The sequence below is a fragment of the Hemiscyllium ocellatum genome, chromosome 31, assembly GCF_020745735.1.
Source record: "Hemiscyllium ocellatum isolate sHemOce1 chromosome 31, sHemOce1.pat.X.cur, whole genome shotgun sequence".
Classification (NCBI taxonomy): Eukaryota; Metazoa; Chordata; class Chondrichthyes; order Orectolobiformes; family Hemiscylliidae; genus Hemiscyllium; species Hemiscyllium ocellatum.
In genome coordinates this window covers 27,903,504-27,926,780 of record NC_083431.1, presented here as the reverse complement: position 1 = coordinate 27,926,780, position 23,277 = coordinate 27,903,504, and the positions used below count along the sequence as shown (strand labels likewise).

The following is a 23,277-nucleotide window of genomic DNA, read 5'->3' as shown; positions in this document are numbered from 1 at the left end:
CAGGCATTTACTTTAGAATCAGATCTATCTGGATTTACACGGTTCCAACACAATTCCAGCCTGCACTGCTGCATTGATGATTTGATCATTGAAATATCTGGGCCACTGTTCACAGTCAGGATGGTGTGTGGCTTGGGGACAAATATACAGGTCCAATGTATTTATTGCCGATGTCCAGCTAGATGGTAGAGATCATAGGTTTGGAATGTATTGTCTCAGGAAAATTGGTGATTATTGCAGTGCAGTGCATACTGCTCCCATTGGCATTGCTATGGAGAAAGTGAATGAAGGTGGTGTTCAACAATTGGCATGTCAATCAAGTGAGTTGCTTTGTCCTGCATGGTGTCAAGCTTGAAGTGTTATTGGAGCTGCATTCATCCAGGCAAATGGAGAGTATTCCATGACAAATCCATTCTGATTTCAGCATTGTGGATGGATAGGGGAGACAGGGAGACAGAATTCTCAGCCACCCATTATGTATATAAATGGTCCAATTCAGTTTCTGGTTAATGGTAATTCCAAGGGTGTTGGTAGTAGGGTATTTAACATGAGGAAAGATCAATATGATCTTTCATAAAACTACTCACATTCCAAAAGCAAATATAAAAAAACTCACTTGTTGTTACATCGATGTTAAATGATTACAATGATTAGATTCCCTACAGTGTGGAATCAGGCCCTTCGGCCCAACAAGCCCACACTGATCCTCTGAACAGTAACCCATCCAGACCAATTTCCCTCTGACTAATGCACCTAACACTATGGACACTTTAGCAGGGCCAATTCACCTGACCTGCATCTCTTTGGACTGTGGGAGGAAACCAGAGCACGAGAAAACCCACAAAGACACTGGGAGAATGTGCAAAATCCACACAGACAATCGCCCGAAGCTGGAATCAAACCCAGGTTCTTGGCGCTGTGAGGCAGCAGTGCTAACCACTCGGCCACTGTGCCAATATTTCCATGCATCCTAAGAAATCATCAAAACAGTTTAATTCAAAACAATGCACCAATAAATATTTCTTTTAATTGTTCATAGTAAGTCTAAAGGAAGAAGCCAGATAGACCACCCAGCATTAATCTATGCACCAGAAAGAATAACAGCAAATATAGTTCAGGTCAAACCTGTATAATCCTCATTAACATCTGGAGTATTGTGCTTGAACTGGGAGATGTGTCAGACAGACTCATCAAGCAAAGTCAACACATTCTAAAGTATGATTCTGAGTAGCAGCGTGACCAGGGAAGCAGACAAAAAATAGGCAACTATGGGCCAGTCAGCTTAGTGTTTGTTATTGGGAAAATTTTGACGTCTATTATAAAGAATGTAATAGTAGAGCATTTAGAAATGCATAATATGATCAAACAGAGTCAGCATAGCTTCATGAAGGGGAAATCATATCCATCAAGTTTACTGGAATTCTTTGAGGAAGTAACAAGCAGGATATATAAGAGAGAAGCTGTGGATGTAATATATTTGGATTTTCAGAAGATGGTACACATTAGGGGCTACTTAAGACCCCATACTGTTGGAAATATTACGTTAGCTTGGATCGAGGATTGGCTAACTATCAAAAAATAGGGTGTCAAACTAAGGGTGCATTTTCAGAAAGGCAATCTGTTACTTAATAAGGAGAACTGCAACGCTGAACACTTTTTCTTTATTTCTTCATTCTTGTACCTTTGTATTCTATATCTTGGTTTATTTTTCTGGGTTAGAAGATGGCGCCACTGTACAACACTTTTTATTACATTTCATAACAAAATGTGAGAGACAATAAACAAGTCAAAACAAATCAAAAAAACTAGTAGTATGATGGGATCAATGTTGGGCCACCATTATTTACAATGTATATTTATGACTTGGATGAGGAAAGTATATCTACTATAGCCAAGTTTGTGAATGATGAAAATATGTGGAAAGCCAAGTAATGAGGATAACAAAAGAGTTTGAGAAAGGAGACGACAGAGTTTAAGGGGGTAAAAATTGGCAGATGGAATATAACGTGGAGAAATTTGAGATTTTGCACTTTGGCAGAAAGACAGAGGAGTTGAATATTATTTAAATGGAGAAAGACTGCAGAACACTCGTGGAAAAGAAGTCCAGTCTTCACATTGAGGATACCTTCTATCATGTTGTGTGGCATGACAAATATGTTAAATGAGACAGATTTCAGACAGATCTAAGACCTAATCATCTATGAGACACTGTTAGCCATCAACTGCAGCACAATCTGTAACCTCATAGCCTGGCATACTGATCTTATATGCCTAACCCATTTCAAGTTCTCGTCTACAGAAATCCCTGGGATATTGACTGGGGATTCATCAATGATATTATTGTTACACGTCAAGGCATGAGCGTTAAACTTCCTGTTGCTGTAGATGGTCACTGCCAGGCACTTGTGTGGTGTGAATGGTCACTTGTCAGCTCAAAGTTCGATATTGTCTAGGTCTTGCTGCATTTAGACGAGGAATTTTTAGTATCCAAGGAGTTATGAAGGGTGCTAAACATTGTGAAATTATCAGCAAACACCGCCAGTTCTGATCTTATGATATTGGGACGGTCATTGATGAAGAAGCTAAAAGTGTTTGAGCCTAGACACAACCGAGGCACTCCTGCAGAGATGTTCAGCAGCTGACTTCTACAACAATGATCTTTTGTGCTTGGTATAACACCAATTTAGAGTTCATCCTGATTTCTATTGACTCCAATTTTGCTAGGGCTCCTTAATACCAGACTATCAAATGTGGCTTTGAATTAAAAGGATGTCACTTTCACCTCACTTCTGGAATTCAGCTTTTTTGTCCATGTGAAAATCAAGATTATAATAAGATTAGGAGCTGAGTGATCCTGGCAAAACCCATACTGAGCATTAGTCAGCTGATTATTGCTAAGCAAGTGCAGATAGATAGAACTTTGGAGACACCGTCCAACATTTACCGATGATTGAGAGTAGATTGATGAGTGGTAATTGATCACATTGGACATGCTTTATGTGGTTGAACATACCTGAGCAAATTTTCTATATTGTTGATTAGATGCCAGAGTTGTAGCTTTAGTGGAACAGTTTAGCTAAGTCTGCATCTATTTTTGGGAAACTCCCCAGTTATTGTGACAGAGGACTTGCAGGATCTACAGGGCTGATCTTGCCCTTGTCACTTCCGTTGCCTTAGTCAATGCCAGGTGGTCAATCTGGTTTCATTCCTTTGAGACTAATGTAAAAATGTAATAAACTAAAAATAAATGCAAGGATAAAGATAACTTACAGGCCGTGGCAAAGCCAGGTTTGCACCATACCAATGATACAGTGCCCTCCAGACGGGTTCTGGGACAATCTCATAGTCCTTGCCACAAACTAAAGTAGGATTCTGTTTCAGACGTCCACCCTCTAAAGTTAACGTAGGAACCTTTACAAGAAAAACAATGCTCTTTAGGGAAATATACAAATTCATGACAACTATAGACATATTCTATCATTGTTATCCAGGAAAAAGTTTAAAGAAAGGATCTGTGGCTCATCACAGGTGCTCATGCAAATTATCTTGAGCTCGCAGCTTGGTGACAGTATCAAATCTGTTGATAGCACCAAATTAAAACAGTATGACACAGTGAAAAATTATGAAAACCTTCAGGAAAATACTGCACTACCTACAAAGATAAGGGATAGTCAGAGTCTAGAAAGCAAACCAAAAACTGGCATACTTTTTGAATTGGCTGAATTAGTTAAAGTAGTACCCCAGTGAGCTCTGTTGGGTCCTTTTTTTGTTTAATATTGATACAAGCAATCTGAGTGTCGGCACAATGGAAAAGGCATTGATATTTTCTGGTAGTTGAATGTGCTCTCAGTGACAGATAAATATAGGTATAAAAAGTTCAACTCAGGGACATATTTGTATAGTTGCAAACTGGTTAGTTCAGCCTTTTATTGGTCGGAGAGAAAGAACTTATAAATGGCTAAGCAATGTAATTTGTGGCAGAGGCTTTGAGTCTTCCCAATAGTTCATTGGTGAAAGGTTCTGCTTAACCAGTGCTAGCTATTGGCCACAACTGTTAGACTCATCAAAGGCAACGGGGGAAGGTGAGGTTGTTAGATAAACTGGGCGTCATCAACATAATGTGGAATCAGATGCTTGTTTCAGATAGTATAAGCAAAGGAGAGCATTAAGACAAGAAATAAGAGATGGTGAATGATAAATTTTTAGAGTTTTCTTAAGATAGCAGTGAAGGTCCAGGAATGGAGGCTCGGGGTGATTCCCTGACTACAACTGAATGGATGAGAATGGAACTAATCATGGGCAGGAATGGAACTAAGCATGGGCAGGGTCGGAAAGTGTGGCACTGGAAAAGCACAGCAGGTCTGGCAGCAGGAGAGTCGATTGACGTTTCGGACATAAGCCCATCATCAGGAATGGGTTTAGGCAGGGCCAACTAACTGGATAAATGGTGTAGTCAACAGAGTCAATGATACAATGTACAATATGATAAAAATTCTCAAAACTCTCGAATAAGATTAATTTAAATTGCTGAGCTAAACATGCTGGAAGACATTATAATTTATTTCCATCATTTTCAAACAAAAAAAAATCACAGTCAAATAAGACTGCAGTTTCAAGTTTGCTGCTGTTTCAATCAATCCAAGGGAAATAATTTTGGCAATTTTGTTTTCGATGAAAATTTTATTTTTGTAGCAAAAGGCAAAATATACAGTATATAAATGTCTTGGTGATGCATGGGTAAAATTTAGGTCATAGCTGGTTTCAGAATGCATATTGGGAGTACATCTGAAAGTTAGTCTGCCCATCTAAAATGCAACACGGACTCTGCTTCAACTACTAAGTCTTCAGGTAGATCACACTTAGTATCCCATCAGCTTCTTTTATCATTATCCAATCACAGTTACAGCTTTTAAGGTGCTACAAGTGTGAATCTCAAGTTCTGCTGCTGTTACACATCACCAGACTCTGTGCTATCCAGAACATCAATGAAATATATCATGATAATATACTACGTATTTACTGATAATTAATTCCAACTATCATCTTTCCTCTCATTCCACGAGGAAACCAATTTCCCTTGCAGCTTTCTCTGGTAAATGCAAACATTTAAATTGATTGGAAAGAACAGCTCGAGTCAAGCAAAATGCCAAATCAGAATCATGTTTGTTATTCACTATAAGAATTTATATGTACATTATGCTTTCACTTATTTAAGTATCATATAAATAGGACATGTTAAGTTTTTCTTGCTAATATTCACAATTGGGCATGTCACGAGTTGTTAAAAATATGAGAACTCAGAACATCTTGCACAATTTCATCTTATTTAGAAAGTCAATTCCCAAGAATCATGAATCTGTGCATTGTCTGAATATTTTTTCTGACAGTCAACGTGTTTGGCAGAAGTGACAAAAAAGTTAATATACAGAAACCTAAAAAGGACATCACAGTAAATGTAATGTTTTATTTTTGGAGAGACTGTATAAATACCTTTACAGACCCTTGCATTACAAGTGATTGGTTATCAATAGCTCCTGGTTTCTGTGGACCAAGTTGTGCCAAAATGTTCCCATTGGCACTGAGGAAACACTGACCATTATTGTCCAAACTGTTGTTCTGTCTAGCAAAACACACATCAGTACCAGCTGGACTAGTCTGATATAAACCTGAAATTTAAAAAAACATCATTTTTACTTGCTTTCAAATAAAAACAACTTTTACTTTGTACAGTATAATCTAATATAATACGAATGCAGCTTCTTGAAATTTGAAAGTGGTCACATTAACTCCTTGATGAACTGTAAAATCATCTCATGTTGCCTGTAGGAGGTCTGCATTTGTAAAAGATTGATCAATGGCTCAGCATCTTTTTCCACCCAATGAAGGTCGCTTTAAATGTTTTCGTACTTTATTTCTTTTTAGTGTTGTGAATGTGAGAATGTTGACATAGAAAACTTTCTAATGAGAATGGATTCAACGATAAATAAATTAAATCAAAGGTAAATGGTATGACAACAATCCAAAAAAAGCTTCAGATATATCCTTTCACCTAAGCAAGGCATTATGGCAAGCAAACATACATTCTGTACTTGAACGGAAACAGAGAACAAATCATATTTTCATCCAGACTGTGCTGCACTCTGGATTTGTAATGAAGCTAATGAATGTGATTGATTCATATATTCCTACATCCACAAATGACCATATTATTTGTTTCCCAGTGCTGGGGTCACTACATGCATTTTATTTCTTGGGACTTCTGCTACTATACTGGTAGGCTGAGCTGAGAAGGGATGAATAAGAACACCAGTGATTATAACATACTGAAACATTAAATGTTAACATACTCATTTGTATGTTGTTTCAAACACCTTTACTTTTTCAAAATGTTATGTTTAATTTAAGTATGCCGCATCTGAAATTATTTTGCAACAATATCGCTTCCTTTTTTAATGCAAAAGAGAGTGCCCATTTTATTACTGTTAAATGGTGGTCCTTAATTCTTTAGCTAGACCATTCATAACTCAATGAATTCAAACTAATTGATCAGCACCAACAGTTTTTCAGTATTATGCAAACACAGATTCCTGAGGGTAAAGTGCTATCATGAATTTTCATTTATTTGCTAACAGGAATCTGACCAGAAGTGTTGAGAAATGGCAAGAATAAATATATAATTTGGATCAGTTTTTTTGACAGTTTTCAGTACAATCAATTTATTTAATAAACTTTGTATCCCAAATTAATTTCTGATTTAAAAATCCAGTTCCAGTGTATGCACTAAGTTGAAATATCAGGCTTCAAAAGAACTGTATTGCACAAACTGAAAAGCAAAAACATTTTTACCAGTGCCAGTGGTCTCAGATGCTTCAGATGCAATTGATATATTATCAAAACATTTTTCATCTGTAGAACTGAAGGAATTCTGCACTTCAGGCTTATCTTCACCTTGATCTGCAGCATTCAATGGGGTCTGATTTTTCATTAAATTAGTTATTGAAGAGGGCTCAATTATGATTGGCTTTGCTTCCTGCAATAAAAGCAAAACAAAAGCTTGAGAACCGAAAGGTAACATTCATGGCCATAGCCACTTCCATCAACAAAAATGGTGAATATGCATTGAAACTAGCTGAAGATCCTTACTAATGATTTGAGATTTAAATTAAAATTGTTCTTGACAGATATCATGAATTCTAACCTCCTACAGAGGATTTTGGGCTCATTATCAAGTTTTGATTCTACTGACCTACAAGGATGAATTTTGGTCTTGTAGTTTGAATTTTATTTTCAGTTGATTACTTTGATATAATCAAATTTAAACTATATTGTAAAAATCTGCAGGACTAATTGACTTTTTTTTTACATAGTTTACAAAAATTCCAAAATGTATCACTCTTTTTTCAAATTGCCTCACTGACTCTAGTTTGAAAAAAACAGTAGACTATAACTGTGGTAGAATCAAGTAATGCACAGTATTTGTAAATATCAAGCTAAATCTAAAACTCAGAGGGATGCCAGACATAAGTATATTAGCGTAGCCAACTCTCTTGTGATTCAACAGAAAACATAAATGGAGATCATAATGGGTCAGGCAGCATCCATGGTTCAACTGCCTTTGTCCTTAGCATCAGAAATAATCTTATTTTTGCTATTTGGTAAAGGGGAGTGAGAGAGGGCATAACTTTGTCTAAAATAGCTCAACTATTAAGGATACAACTCTAAAATCCAAATTCCTATCTTCATTGTACCAAATCGTTCATTAATACACCTGACAGTATTTTGTACATCTTAATTTTGAAGTTGAAAACCTGTTTTTGGAAAGCTCAAAGCTGAGTGTTACAAACATGACTTGGCTGCTTTGATCACTATTTTTCAACACTGAAGCTACAAAGACAGACTCTGTAATGTTAAACAATATTTCACCAGAGACTCTGTCAAAAGATCTCAAAGGCAAAAAAAAAATTGAATAGGCTCAGTATTATACCAGAAGTTCTTTCCTGCATACTTATGAATAATTCTCTCTCTCTTGTATTGTTTTTAATGTATGGGAAGAATAGTCCATGCTTCAAGTAGTCTGACACAAAACATAGTGGTAAAATGCTAATTATTCTTCTCATGATATACAATGTCATTCACATTGTGCGAGTGTTGCAAGTTTTAGTTGATAGGTTATGTAGATCTGCTAACAGAAGCTTGTCGTTTAGCTGCAAACATGAATCAATGTGAAGGAGGAACCCAAATTGTCAAATATATCAAAACACTGAAAAGTAATACACTTTTTTGATACTCTAAAATATTTCAGTGTGAAATATACAAAAATTTACGTTCATTATATTCTAATTACCTGATAGCTTTTCTTCATTTGATGTTGGTGCATTATCATCTGGAATCCTAGAATAAGTTTTCTGCAGTGCATTTTATATTCCTGATGTTTATCAGTGAATAACAATTCAAGGAACTCAGTGTAGAAGCAAATTACTGCCAAAAGCTGTACCGAAAACAACAAATAGTGGAGATCACAGCGGGTCAGACAGCACCCATGGAGAAATAGCAAGCTAATGTTGAATCAAGATGACTGTTCAGAACTCTGAGGAAGAATCATCTAGACTCAAAATGTTAGCTTGTTCTCTTTCCATGGGTGCTTTCTGATCCACTGTGACCTCCAACATTTGTTGTTTTCATTTAAGGAACTCTATCTTTGTATTAAGGCATAATGCAGTTTTGTTTAGATGTTTAAGAAACCAATTTCAAAAGGCAGAAAGTTTGGAGACAGAAGACAGCAAAGTACTTAATCATAGCTTCAAAGTTTTCATCTTAACGAGATATTGATTTTTGAGAAATAAACTGAAAATTGGAATACATAATACAATATGCTTATTTACAGCAGCCCATTATATTGTCTATATCATTTCTCATTCCCTTGGTTATGTGACAAGAGCAGTACAGAGAATAGTTCAATCTGAATTTCATGTCTACAACTTGCTAGTTGAATATTAACTTCTGAACTCAAATTAATTAAGTATAATAATTGAAAGATGGCAATGTTTGAAAGATATTAAGGCTTCTTATACTCTTATGAATCTCTTAAGTAGTTGATATCTTAGTCAGTTTGCTACAGTATTCCTAGTTGAGTTATTTTATGCAAGTTGCAGTGAATATATACAAAAAGTTATGAACAGACTACACACAATAAGCGGAGAAAAGCTGTTTTATTGTGTAAATGTTTGACTTAGAGCTTACAAGTATTTAACATATTTAAACAAAACACAGTGGTCTGTGGCGAGGTTGGGAGTTTAATGAAATATTCATCCCAAAAATGACTTGGTTCAGTGAAAACTTGCATCCCCTCCTTATTCCCAAGCTAATTATTAACTTGCTTCAAATAATTTATATTTACCTAATTGGCATAATGTTCAATTAATGATGTTAGATTAGTCTAGGGTATGAGATCAGTTGTGATGTTTATTTACAGGTCTGACTTTTAAAGAACAATGCCTCAAATGGTGTTGTTGAAAGCAGGTAAACAGAATTCCTTACATCAATAAAAGCAAAATAAACGGTTTTTAAACTTTTGCATTCAAATGAAATGACCAGCTTGCTTGCTTTATTCGAAAAATAATTTTGCACCTAACAAAGCACAACATTATATGTAATGTTTTCTAGTTTGACTTTTAAAAAGATAAACAGTGTTGTAATTACTCACATATTTAACATACTCCTTCCACTGTTGCCACCACTGTACTGAAATCAGAAACCAGTTATGTCCAGGTTGTAGACCATGTCTACTTTCTCTTTCCAACCATCCACTAGATACAAGATACATATAAAATTAGTAATTGGACAATTAAAAGCAGGCATTCCCAAAATTTATTAGCACAAAGTTACATAGCATGCTATCTAAGGCCTCCACCATGATATTATACAAGGTGTATTAGACATTAGCAAATAATGTCACACAACATTCAGACAACGAATATTAATCGATGTGTTAACTTCGACAACAAAATGTTGTAGATAGCAAATATAGATCAGCCTGGGTACACATAACTAATGGTAGCTTTTGGGGACAAGTCCTGTACCACAAATGTCCTAATTAATCATCAGAACAGTCAAGATGTGCAATTAAATGGTAGCCATGATGCGGAGGTGCCAGTGTTGGACTGGGATGGAGAAAGTCAGAAGTCACCCCAAGAAGGAGTAGTGCCCTGAAAGTGTGTGATTTCAAATAAACCTGATGGGCTACAATTTGGTGTTGTATGACCTCTGGTTTTGCAGTTAAATGCAAAGAGATTGGACCATATGATGACTGACAACATTTAGCTGAGATAAACATAGCATTGTGCATTTTTATTGGTCCCACAGATAATGTACAGGGGGCAATTAATACAAAAGGTTGACAATGGGGAAAAAGAGGTGATACTCTGTAAATATTACTTGGGTTTATGATCAATCATAAAATGAAATGAAACTGGATTGCATTAATAAAAACATATGAACCAAAGAACAATATTCTGTCATGATACAGATCACTCGGTAGACTGCATCTGCAGTACTGGATTCAATTTTGGATATTTTGCATGACATGTTAGAGTGGTCTTGGAAAAGATGCAGGGGAGCACAATGGAAACATTTAGCAGCTTAAGGAACCATTGATACTCAGGTAAGTTCAAGAACTTGGATATATTTACTTGCGAATATTTCATATTTGGAAGTGATACACTTAGGTCTTTAAAATAATGAAAGATTGGATAATGTGTATTTTTGCTATTATTTCTATTTAATCTGTCAATTTCTAGAGAGGGGAAATAGTAGTCATGAAGATTCATATCTCAGTTTTTGTTCATGAAAAATAACTTGCATCAAATGCAGAATTCCAATTAAATATGAGGCTTACTTAATTTGCCAAATAATTTAAATACTATTTCAGGCATAGCATTCCATTCATAAAAGACTAGAAACAGCAAAATAATTATAGCTTTATGGTAATTTGCAAGTTACGCACCTGATAATTTGCCCTTCTTCTTCTGGTGTAGCTGGTCTTAAACCAAGAACTATGTGGCATATCTGCAGAAAGAAAGATGATAATTACCACTGTGACACACACCCTCCTACTTTTCAGTAAGAGGTATTGTCCTCTCCTTTGAAGAATCACTTTAAATAATCAGTTAAACTAAACTTTTGCAGCATAGACAAATCCCACAAGCCAAATTGTTGAATAGCTTTATAACTACTGAATTGCTGCCATGTAACATGTGACTTTATAACCCAATTTTTAAATATAAATACTTGCGCTGTTTTAATTTAGTATTTGCATAGATGCATGAAAAAAGTTCTCTCACACTAATTTCTTGTCTCCATGCTCTTGAACAAGTTAACATCTTTTCCTGAACTGAATGATAATTTGAACCATTCACCCAAATACATTCCACAACACCATATCGGTCAATTTGGCAAAGCAGACGTCTTAAAACAACGATTCTGAACCTCAATAAATAAATCAGGAGTATCATAAATTTTAATATCAGTTTTCCTTAAGAGAAAATGACTTCAAGCTAATCTTTCACATTTATCTCCAAGTTGGTCAAACACATATGCAAAAGCATGATGCAGGTATACGTTTGGATCTAACAATCTCTGCACTGCAGGCCTCATCAGGGTGAAGTTTCAGCAGTGTGCTTTTATTGGTGCAAATTTTATGCATCCCAAAAATCCAGATTTTTCTTGAAAAGCAAAATCACTAGTCAAACATTGCAAGAAAATTTTAGAAGGAACAGTAAGCAGTGACTCAATTTAGCAAAATGTTACTCTGGCTACTCCGAATACCGAGCATCTAGTTAGCAAATCTCATTAAAAAAAATTCTGATGAGCCGGGGTGAGGTTTTAACGATGTGCACTAAAGCAGAAATGGTCCTTCACATAATGCAGGTCACTGGCTTCATTAACTCATTGACTGAATAAACCTCTGTCATTTGGAAAAATATTGCAATTTCTTTTCCGTCAAAATTTGAAATTCAAGCAACAAGATACAAGTAGTTCTTCTGTACCATGATGGTTGCATTCTTGTGCAACTCCACATTACAGAAACAGTGCTTAAAGTTTAAGTAGCGATGTAGTTGCGCTACAACCAACACACCTTGTAAAAGTTTGTGCTTTAGAAACAGTATCCCCAATTTGTCAATCACATCAGTGAATTTGCATTAACAAAACACGTTATAGGAGAACGACCTGTATTTTGCATTTTTATAATTTGTTGATGGGATGTGTGCACTGCTGGCTCACCCAGTATTTATTGTTATCCCCAAACAGAAAGTGGTGATGATGTGCCCTTTTGAACCACTGCAGGCTACAGGGTAAGGGTAAAATCACAGTAATGCGAAGAATGGAATTCCAAACTTTCGATCCAGAGACAGTGAAGGAAGAATGGTACAGTCCAAGCTTATATGATGTGTGGTTTGGAAAGTAATCTGCAAGTGGTGGTGGAGCTCCCATGCATCTGTTGCCTTTGTGCGCCAGTGGTGAAAGGAATGAATTTTGAAGATAGTGAATGAGGTACAAGTCAAGCTGGCTGTTGTTCATGTTAGTGTTGTGGGATATGGTAAATTAATGTTACTTCTGCAATTCTCAACTATTAGCTAAAAGTGTATGCAAGAAAGAAATGGGACTGTAAGACAGACAGTTAAACTCAATATGCCTGTATAAACAATAGGTATAAACATCTGTTTCCCACTTTTACAGAAACACAGGAAAAAACTCCAATTAAAAGGGCTTAGTGATAAGATGCTGTGAAAAGGCAAGGATGTGCCCACAGCAGGATGAGGTCAAATGGCCTTGAGAACAGGAACGAGCATTTTTTTCACAGACAAGACCGGATAAGACACGAGATAAACAGGAGTAATGGGTACCGGTCTTAGGGAAGTAGAGGATGTAAACGGGGGGGAACAATGAAATAAGAAAAAAAATGTAAGAACCAAATTATATAAATATCGAGTATTTGTTGAATTCAGTATGTTTTGTCCCTGCCTTGTGGACATCACACCCACTTGCAAGTGTGAAATAAAGGGCACTACTGATTCAGATCTTGTCTCGGACTGAAATTATTGCAAGTGAGTGAGCTTTGTCTCTCACAGTGTCAAGCTTGAACATTGTTGATCTGCATCCACCCAGCCAAATGGAGCATGCTATCATATCTCTGTCTTGTGCCATGTCAGATAATCATAGAATCCGTAGAGTGTGGAAGCACGCCTTTCAGCCTATCGAGTTCACACTAACTCTCTGAAGAGCATTCCACCCAGACCCCTCCCCACCCTATCCCTGCAACCTTACGTTTCCATGGCTGATTTACTTAGCCTGCATATTCCTGGACATTATGGATAATTTAGTGTGGCCAATCCATCTAATCTGCACATCTCTGGACTGTGGGTGGAAACCAGTGCACCTAGAAAAAACCACACAAGGAAAATGTGTAAACTCCACATAGACAGTCACCCGAGGCCGGAATGAACCCAAGTCCCTGGCGCTATAAGGCAACAGTGGTAATCATTGTGCCACCCTTAGGTCAATAATGATTTACTTGCTGCCGAATTCCCAGCCTATGATCTTTATATTGCAGTTCCAGTTCAGTTTCCAGCCAAATGGCAACCACAGGATGTTGGTATTGGGGAAATTCAGCAATGGTAACAACATTGGATGTCATGGGACGATGGCTTAATCCCGTTTTGTTGAAGATGGCTGTTGTCTGGTACTTGTGTAGTCCAAATATTATTTGCCAGATCAGGTCAAGCCTGGGTGTTCTCTGGGTCACATTGCATATGAACACAGGCTACTTCAATATTGGAGGAATGGTTAAATGATGCACACTGTGGAATTGTCAGCTAACATCCCCACAATTGACTATATGCTGGAGGAAAGGTCCTTGTTGATAAAGTTATAAATGGCTGGACCTAGGTCATTTCCTGAGAACACCTGCACAGATTTTCTGGAGTGAATATGACTGACTTCCAACAATCCCAATCATCTCCCTGTGGGAAGAGTCTTCCTGCTAATTGCTAGAATCCAGATTTGCCCAAGATCCTTAATACCATAAGGATTCAGTCAAACATGGCTTTGATGTCTTCCCCTCTGGAGTTCAGCACTTTTGCCCATATTTGAACCAATGCTGTAATGAGTCAGAAGTTGAGCAGCCCTGGCAGAACTCAAACAGTGTCAGTGGACAGGTTATTGCTGAACAACTGCTGCTTGACAGTAATGATGACCCCTCCCATCACTTTGATGGATGTCAATTAAATGGTTTGGATTTGTTCAGCTTTTTGTGTAGAATCTACTTGGACAATTTTCCAAATTGTAGGGTAGATACCATTGTTGTTGCAAATCTGGAGCACGTCTCCAATTCTTTTACAGGAATATTGGCAGGGCTCAATCTTTGCAGTAACCAGTGCCCTCAGCATTTCTTCAATATCATATTGAAGGAATCAAATTGACTGTATATTGGCATTTGCAATGTTCAGACGTGGTCATCCAGTCAAGGTGGATCATCCACTTAACAATTGTGCTTGAGATTGTTGAAAATGTTTTCATTTACCTTTAATATGGACGTACTGATTCCCCACATATTGAGGATGGGGATATTTGAAGAACCTCCAGTGAGTTGTTTAATTGTGCACCACCATTATCCACAAAATGTGGCAGGACTGCAGAGCTTAGATTCGTTAGTGATGGAATCCCAGAACTACGTCTATCACTTGCTGCTTGTCTTGTTTGACATACAGGTTGTGTTGTAGTATTACTAGCTTGACACCCCATTTTTAGATATGCTTGGGTGTTGCTCCTGGCACTCCCTTCTGCACTCTTCACTGAACCTGGGTTATTCCACTAATGATGTGATGGTAAAATATCTGGCTAGGACATTTCAAATGTTTGTTAAAACAATTCTGCTAGTGATGACCCAAAGTGCCTCACAGATGCTCAGTTTTCAGTTGCAAGCTCTGTTCAAAGCCTATCCTATTTAGTGTCATCTATCAAGACAGTAATTCATCTCTGTAAGGACAACATGATGGTCACTTCTACCTATACTATGATGGACAGATACAACTGCTGCAGAAGGATCATGGTCAAGTACATTTTTTTACCCTCTCTATGTTTATACCACCAGCTAGCACATTCTAGTCGAGCGACTATATCCTTATGACTGAAGCTGCTTTGGAGATAGCGGTGCTGCCAAAGCACTCTTGATGTCGGGACTCTGAAATTCCCAAACCAGAGTACATTCTCTCTTCTTGAAGATACTGTCTTATCAGAGGTTGGAGTGGTAGGAACAACAATACACACACTCCAGTGTAGACTGTCCTCCAGTGTCTCACCTGCAGCAATCTTCACACATAATCCTACTCTCCACTACTAAATGGCAGCTCCCATCCTCACCTAAGCATTGATATGTTCTATGAAGAGTCTGTGGATTGCAAATACAAATAGGAACTGTGTAAGCTTCCTGCTCCAGCATGACGACGCCAGGTTAAATGTCTCACACCACAATATCAGGTTGACCATGTTGCTTTGCTGCAATAAGCAATAAAGTTAGGAATTCAGTGGTCTGAAGGGAGAGGAAGAGAGAACAGTGTGGAAGCAAAATTTAAATACTTTATAACTGAGCCTAACCATGTATTTACTTCAATGCCACAATGTACCGAATACCTAAGACCATAAGGACAAATGGAATAAATAACTCAAAAAAACCTAAAAGAGAAATAAAACAATGAGATTGTTTAACAGTAAACATATAGGTACTAACCTGAAATAAGAGATTAAGAAACTCACTGGCCAGAGCACTTTGTACACTCCATATCTGATAATCTTCTAGTGTTAAATGTCCCATCTATCATTGAGCAAGAAAAACAAAAACTCAGTTGCCACAGAATGCAAAATTAGATACTAAAAACAGTTGAGCAGGCAACATATATATGCTCAATTTTTAAAGAGTAAATCAGAACAAGTAATTTGTGCCATCAAGTTTGTATGAATGTGTTTCTTCGCATTATCTTTTCAAACCAGTTGCAAACAGACATCCTTCAAATTACTTCAGATTTCTAATTCAATAATCATAAACTTATATTTCTCAGCAGCATATCACTGAGAAATAAAACAATAACTTACAATTACCTGTCAATCCTTCTCAATGTTCAAAACCTGCAATATATGTATTTTCAACCTGTTTAGGTAATGAACAGTTTGACTTCATAACTATAAACCTCTTGCCTGCAAGATTCCCAGAAAAATAAAATAAATTCAGATAACTGCACTTTTCAAGATGGAGAAACAGACTGCTATTGAAGAGAGGTGAATTGAACTCTGTTTGTGGTCAGAAGGCAAGAAAATTGAGACTTTTTTTTTCTTTTGAAACCGGTTGAGGTGTACTTTTCCTTCCCAGTTTCAACTCAATTTTGAAGTGACCTGCAACAAACTCCAAGTTGGTTGAAGACAGGATTTCACATAATTTCATCAAAGTTGAAAATGCCGCAGCAGGATGATGTTTGGAAATGAAAAATTAGTTTGGTTTGCAAGCAAACACAAATCTCCAGAGAAGGTAGGTTTCAAGGAAGCTTTCTTGGACTTGAGGTAGGCTTGGCTATTGGCCTGGAGTTTGATTGTTCAATTACAACTGATTAAATTCTCAGCAGACTCAACTTTAACTAAACAGTGAAGCAAGGATGGCCCAGAAATTACAATTAAACTTGTCAGAGATTAAAGGAATTTTGATTGTGTAATAAGGTCCTTGGATGAATCAGCTAAGTGGGGACAGCACAGTAGCTCAGTGGTTAGCAATACTGCCTCACAGCACGAGGATCCCAGGTTCAATTCCAGCCTCGGGCTGTCTGTGTGGAATTTGCACATTCTCCCCATGACTGTGTGGGTTTCCTCCGGGTGCTCTGGTTTCCTCCCACAGTCCAAAGATGTGCAGGTCAGGTGAATTGGCCATGCTAAATTGCCCATAGTGTTAGGTGTATTAGTCAGAGGGGGGTGGGTTACTCTTCGGCATGTTGGCGTGGACTTGTTGGGCCGAAGGACCTGTTTCCACACTGCAGGGAATCTAATCTTAATGGTGTAAGTTGTTATGCCCCTTGTCAAAAACCATTCGTCACTGTACGAGATAGATGGTGGGAGACCTGGGTTTTGATATCCCTCTCAGTTACCACCCTGTGCTGGGGTGACATACTGTCTAACATTATTTTGTGTTTAATTACTGCAATATCCATACAATGCAAGGGTGGGGGATTTTAGATAGATGGTGTCTAATCTTGGTGATTGCTGTTGAAACTATCCAAAAACATACCAAACATGGCATTATTTAATTGGCAGAAAACATGTTTTAGTTCAGAAAAGTCTTTTTCAAAATTAAATTGTTTTAAAAACTCTATGCAATCATTTATGATCCCTTTCAGATCTCCTGAACCCAACACATGACCTTCCTCTTTTTGTATTACTATCCTTGCTGATTAGCAATAGGTTGAAGTGCACTAAACAAAACAGATTTATTTAACTAGGACATCAGTTGAAATATCTAGGAAATCATTTAGAAAGCTAAGTATTTGATTCAGCTGATACCATATCACTTATTCTGAAAACTAACAGTTTAGCTAGAATGTCTGTGAAACAAAATCACACGACAGCATTGTTGTCAAGGTGCAGCAGTTGGGCCCATCAAGTTTGCAACAAGCCAATGTATGATTACTTGTTTTTGCTTTGACTATAAAGTATATACATTTCCTTAGTCAATTAATTGAAGAATTAAAGTGTCATCACTTATACAAATGCCTTGAATTTGTTCAAAATTCACTTCCCAGATTATGCAGGTTTAGTATCACAGTTTAAAAGAGCTAAATCCAAACTTCTATTTCATAATTCAAACAGCTATAGTTAAATATAGTTAGTTTTAAATTCCAAATGCAATCAACAAGTCCAAAATACATATCAATTTAAATGCACAGCACAGAAAGTCTTACTTTAGTGGTATCATGCTTCTTCAAAATATGATTGACAATATCAGCTATCCCCATTTGCAGTTCCTAAGGAAAAGGTGAAACAATGTCAAGTCAGCTGAGCTAGATGTCTTCAAGTAGACACAAAATTTTAAAACAGACACCAAGGATGCTCTGGATATTCTGCACACAAATACATAGAAGTGCTGATGGAAAAGCAAAGAGAACAACTCAAATCTTTTGATAATTTTCAGTATTTTTATATTTAATCCTTCTGTTGTTTTCTTTGGAAATGCTCTTTTCTTCCTTCTCTATTTTTCTGCCAGGGTTCATACAATGCCAAATACATCAGGCATTACTGGGGAGTTAAAAGATAGGTTGCCCAAAAGTAATGCCAGTTTCTATAAATATCTGACTACACATTCAATGTATCTAAATTGTCACACAGCTTGACTGACATCTACAGTTTGCATGCATGCATTGAGGTGGGGTTTAAGGGAATTATTGGTGATAACTGTGTTGTGATAGTGAGTTTTGAGAAGATTTATAGCTCAGGTTGAAGTTCTGGATCTAAGTTTACTCCCTGAGCTGGAAGCTTCATTTTCAGACGTTTCGTCACCATTCTAGGTAACATCAGTGAGTCTCTGGATGAAGCACTGGTGGTATGGCCAGATTTTTCCTTGGATTGGTGATGTCATTTCCTGTTCTTTTTCTCAGGTGGTGGGAAATGGGATCCAAGTCAATGGGTTTGATTAAGATAGAGTTCCGGTTAGAATGTCATGCTTCTAAGAATTATCACACGTATCTCTGTTTGGTATGTCCTAGGATGGATGTATTGTCCCAGTCGAAGTGATGTCCTTCCTCATCTGTAAGGATATTAGTGAGAGTAGGTCATGTCTTTTTGTGGCTAACTGATGTGTTCATGTATCCTGGTGGCTAGTTTTCTGCCTGTTTGTCCAATGTAGTGTTTGTTACAGTTCTAGCAGATCTTTTGTAAATGACATTAGTTTTGCTTGCTGTCTGTATCGGGTCTTTCAAGTTCATTAGCTGCTGTTTTAGTGTGTTGGTGAGTTTGTGGGCTACCATGATACCAAGAGGTTGTAGTAGTCTGGCATTTCAGAGATGTCTTTGATGTAGGGGAGGGTGGCTAGGCTTTCTGGACATGTTTTGTCTGTTTATTTGAGTTTATTGCTAAGAAATCGACAGACTCTGTTCATTGGCTACCCGTTCTTTTTGAATGCGCAATATAGGTGATTTTGCTCTGTATTTTATAGTTCCTCTGTGCTGCAGTGTGTGGCGGCTCATTGAAATAATGTTCTAATGTAGCTTCGTTTGTGAATGTTGGCATGATTGCTTCTGTAATTCAGTATTTGGTCTATATGTGTTGTTTTCTTGTAGACACTAGTTTGAATTCCCCATTGGCTGTTTGCTCTACTGTGAACAGTGTTATATTGTGTTGTGAGAATAGCGTGGAGTTCGATTGAGGTTATTCTCCAATGCATCCACACACATGGAACTTGCCCAGAGGTAGTCTGTAAAGTGTACTGGCTGTCTACTGCGTAGCACTCTACTAGTTTTGTTATAAGTAATATAGATAGATTTGGGACAGCCATTTGAAGCCGCCTGACAGGCTTCAGTCTCCTCCATAAAGTTCAGTTCCTCCCTCCCTAGGCCAGCTATCTCGAGTTGAACCCGAATGTTTATGGCTTTGGTATTACACTAATCCAAAGACAAACATCTGATCTCACATTCATGCCATGACCAAGACTGTCCATTTCCACCTCCGTGACTGTTCTCAAATCTATCCTTGCTTTGGTTTATCTGCTGTTGAAATTCTCATCAATGCTCTTAAAAAAACAGCGCAGCACAAGAATGGGCCATTCATCCTAACAAGCCAGTGTCGACACTTGGTAAACTGTGTGTCTAAACTAAACACCCCCCCTCCCTTTTTCCCCCCATCCCAAACCTAAATATTCAATGTAATGTTCTAAATTCTAGTAATTTAGAATTCACTTCAAAGAATTCAAATTTTATTTACTTAAGAATTGATTCCATTACTTACAGGGATACTATCAGTGCGGTTATCTTTCCAGACTTCCAAAAGTGCAACTACCATTTCTTCTAACTCAGCACGAGACAAAGCTCCATCTTGATCAGTGTCAAATACCTTGAAACAAACTATTGAAACAAAAAACTTCATTTTTAAAATATAAAACATATGTATGTACATATAAAGTCAACCTTTCAAATGATGAGCTTTGATATCGACCAATTATCGTGGAAATAATCCAAGTCAACAACAAATAGGAGAAAAAGATTGGTTTTGACAATTGTCAGAGTGTACCCTTCATCAGGATATAAGCTCAAACTGTCAGAGTCATACAGCTGTACAACATGGAAACAGACTCTTTGGTCTAACTCATCCATGTCAACCAAACATCCTAAAATACTCTAGTCCCACTGCCAGTGTTTGGCCTATATCCCTCTAAACCCATCCTATTCATATATCCATTCAGATGCCTTTTAAATACTAAAATTGTACCAGCTTCCACCACTTCTTCTGGCAGCTTGTTGCACACACACTATCCTTTGCATGAAAAAGTTGCCACTTGGGTCTATTTTATATCTTTCCTCTTCACCTTAACCCTATACCCTCTAGTTTTGGACTCGCTCACCCTGGGGAACAGACCTTGGCTATTCACCCTATCCATGCCCCTCATGATTTTATAAACCTCTATAAAGTCACCCCCCTTAGCCTCCGATGCTCCAATGAAAATAGCCCCAACCTATTCAGCCTTTAGCTATAACTCAAACCCTCCAAACCCGGAAATATCCTTGTAAATCTTTTCTGAACCCTTTCACCCTTTCAAATTTCACAATATCCTTCCAATAGTTCGAAGACCAAAATTGAAAGCAGTATTCCAAAAATGGCCTAACCAATGTCCTGTACAGCTGCAACATGACCTCCCAACTCTTATATTCAATCCACTGACAATAAAGACAAGCATTCCAAATGCCTTCTTCACTATCCTGTTTACCTCTGACTCCACTTTCAAGGAACTTTGAAAGTGCACTCCAAGGTTTCTGTTTGGCAACACTCTCCAGTGCTTTAGCATTAAGTTTTCCCTTGAGAGAAATTACTAACCTGTTCTGTTAATTCCATCCTTTTCAGTTTTATTCCAAAGATCATTGCTGCATTATAGCAAATAGATTATTTGCCTTGCAATACCTTAATTTCAGCCTTACTCTGACATAATCTAAGCTAACGAGATACTATACAACACCTTCTTTTGTCCTCTGTCTTAGCTAAGCAGTATATGTTTTAGCTCTATTATTCTTGTTCCAGACCATAAAACCATCACTGTAACCACAGTAGATGAATAATTTTTATACATATCTCCAATATATCTGGTTAAGGTCCAAAAAGTGCAGCAAGTAGACATTTACTTTCCATCTCAGGAACCTGGCTCAAATCCAAAGCTTGAAGGAACAAAAATAAACTGTCTTTTGGCGATATGTTACCGGAATAAAAAAAACAAAGATTGTCTCAGTCCAACTTTGCAATCCATTGTTTAAATAAAATGGCTGAAATTAAATCTAATAAGAAAAGAATATGATGCCAAAGTGATTACTCATCTAAACTATCAACAGTTTTCAAATTCATCTTTAAAAGTCATTTTTCAAGTTTCAAGAAGTTAAAATAGATTAACTCAAAAAACCCTTCATTTTCACATATTATGTTCTGCATGTTTCCAAAAATAGTGGTCACTGTTACAAAATAAATGAGATATCGTTTGATCCATGGCTCAATTGCCAAATCTGTCAGAACTTACATTTCTGCCGTTCAGCAAGAGGTCCTCTACAGCAAGCAGAAAGTCCACAAGAAATTTCTTTGAAATCTATGTGATTGTCACGATTTTCATCAAAAGCACTGAATAGACCTGGAAGGGATACCCATATAAATTGACAATACAGTATTAGAATATTGAATACAATAATATCTTGTATATATTAGTTCCTGTACAGTTAGGTGTATATATGAGGTATACCATTAGGGACATATAATTTATATGCTTGTATCTTCTGACTTCCCATAGTATACTCAAAGAATTCCACAATGCCCATGTATTAATTGCGTTAATACTCAAGATTCTGCAAGTGACATTGTAATTTTTCAATTATGTGACTTATTACAAAGGAACAGCAAACTTCTTCAGAAATTGCAATTCCTGCACTGAACAACTATTCAAATAAAATTGCAAGAATCCGAAAAGCAAACCAAGTGCATAGCTGAGTGGTCAAAATTTGCATATCTTCAGCAGGTAACAATATGAATCTATTTCAGTTGAATGAAGCTTGCATTTATAAAGTCTCCTCAATAGAGTGAAATGATCTAAGGCACTTCACATGAGTGAATAAAATCTAACAACGAGCCACACGGGTAGATTTAGGGACAGGTGGTAAAAAGTTTGGATAAAGAAATAAGTTTGAGTAAAATCGTGAGGCAAACGGGGTAATTGCGAGATTAGATTCTAGATGCCACTGGTAAAGTATTGAATATCAAGAAGCACAAAGTTAGAATTGGAGTAGTGGGAAGAATGTGAAGTTTTCTCCACATGGAAAACATTGTTTCATCCTTTGTTATCTCTACAATGAAGGAGTTTAAAAATCAAGATACAAATATCAAAATAAGTACATTTCTAGGTCAGGAGACAATTTAAACCAGCAAAGTCACAGATGAATGCGAACTGGTGTGAAATAGGATACAGACAGCAAGGTTCACTGGTACAGTTTATAAGGGGTCTCTCCTTAAAGATGGAAATGAGAAACTTTGAGAGTTGAGTGTCTGTGGAATTCTCTCCCCAGGCAGCATTAAAGATTTTTAAGTCAGAGGTAGGTAGATTGCTGACTTTAGGAGTGGCCAGCAAAGTAGATTAGATCACAATATTATCTTAAGTGAACAGCAGAGCAGACATAAGGGACCAAATGGCCCTTTCTTGCTCTGCCTTTTATATTTGTAATAGATAAAATTTGTAGAGGTGCAAGGTGGAATGCCAACCAAAAGAGAATGAGAATGATTTGGTCTACAGGAACAGTAATGGGTGGGTGAGGGGGAGGGGTTTCAATAGCAGCGGAGTCAAGGCTAATGTTAAGATACTCACATTATGGAGGTGGAAGGTGGCAGTGTTAGAGGGAAGGACATGGAGTAGAATGCTCTCAACGAATATTTTGATTTATTACAATCAATTACAGAATAAAATTGAAGAAAAATACAAGTGTCATTGAGTAAATTATCATCAAGATGACA

At 37.2% G+C, this 23,277-nt stretch overlaps 1 protein-coding gene across 1 annotated transcript in view; it reads right to left on the bottom strand.

Annotated features, from left to right (window-relative positions):
- Positions 1-23,277, bottom strand: part of usp32 (ubiquitin specific peptidase 32) — a 199,429-nt gene that overhangs the window by 41,747 nt on the left and 134,405 nt on the right. The window contains exons 7-15 of the mRNA XM_060847945.1: positions 21,803-21,910; positions 20,032-20,147; positions 17,994-18,056; positions 15,785-15,868; positions 11,003-11,064; positions 9,704-9,806; positions 6,847-7,030; positions 5,491-5,666; positions 3,271-3,411 (exon numbers count right to left, since the gene is read on the bottom strand). Coding sequence (XP_060703928.1) covers positions 3,271-3,411; positions 5,491-5,666; positions 6,847-7,030; positions 9,704-9,806; positions 11,003-11,064; positions 15,785-15,868; positions 17,994-18,056; positions 20,032-20,147; positions 21,803-21,910 — 1,037 coding nt within the window. The remainder of the gene's footprint in view (positions 1-3,270; positions 3,412-5,490; positions 5,667-6,846; positions 7,031-9,703; positions 9,807-11,002; positions 11,065-15,784; positions 15,869-17,993; positions 18,057-20,031; positions 20,148-21,802; positions 21,911-23,277) is intronic.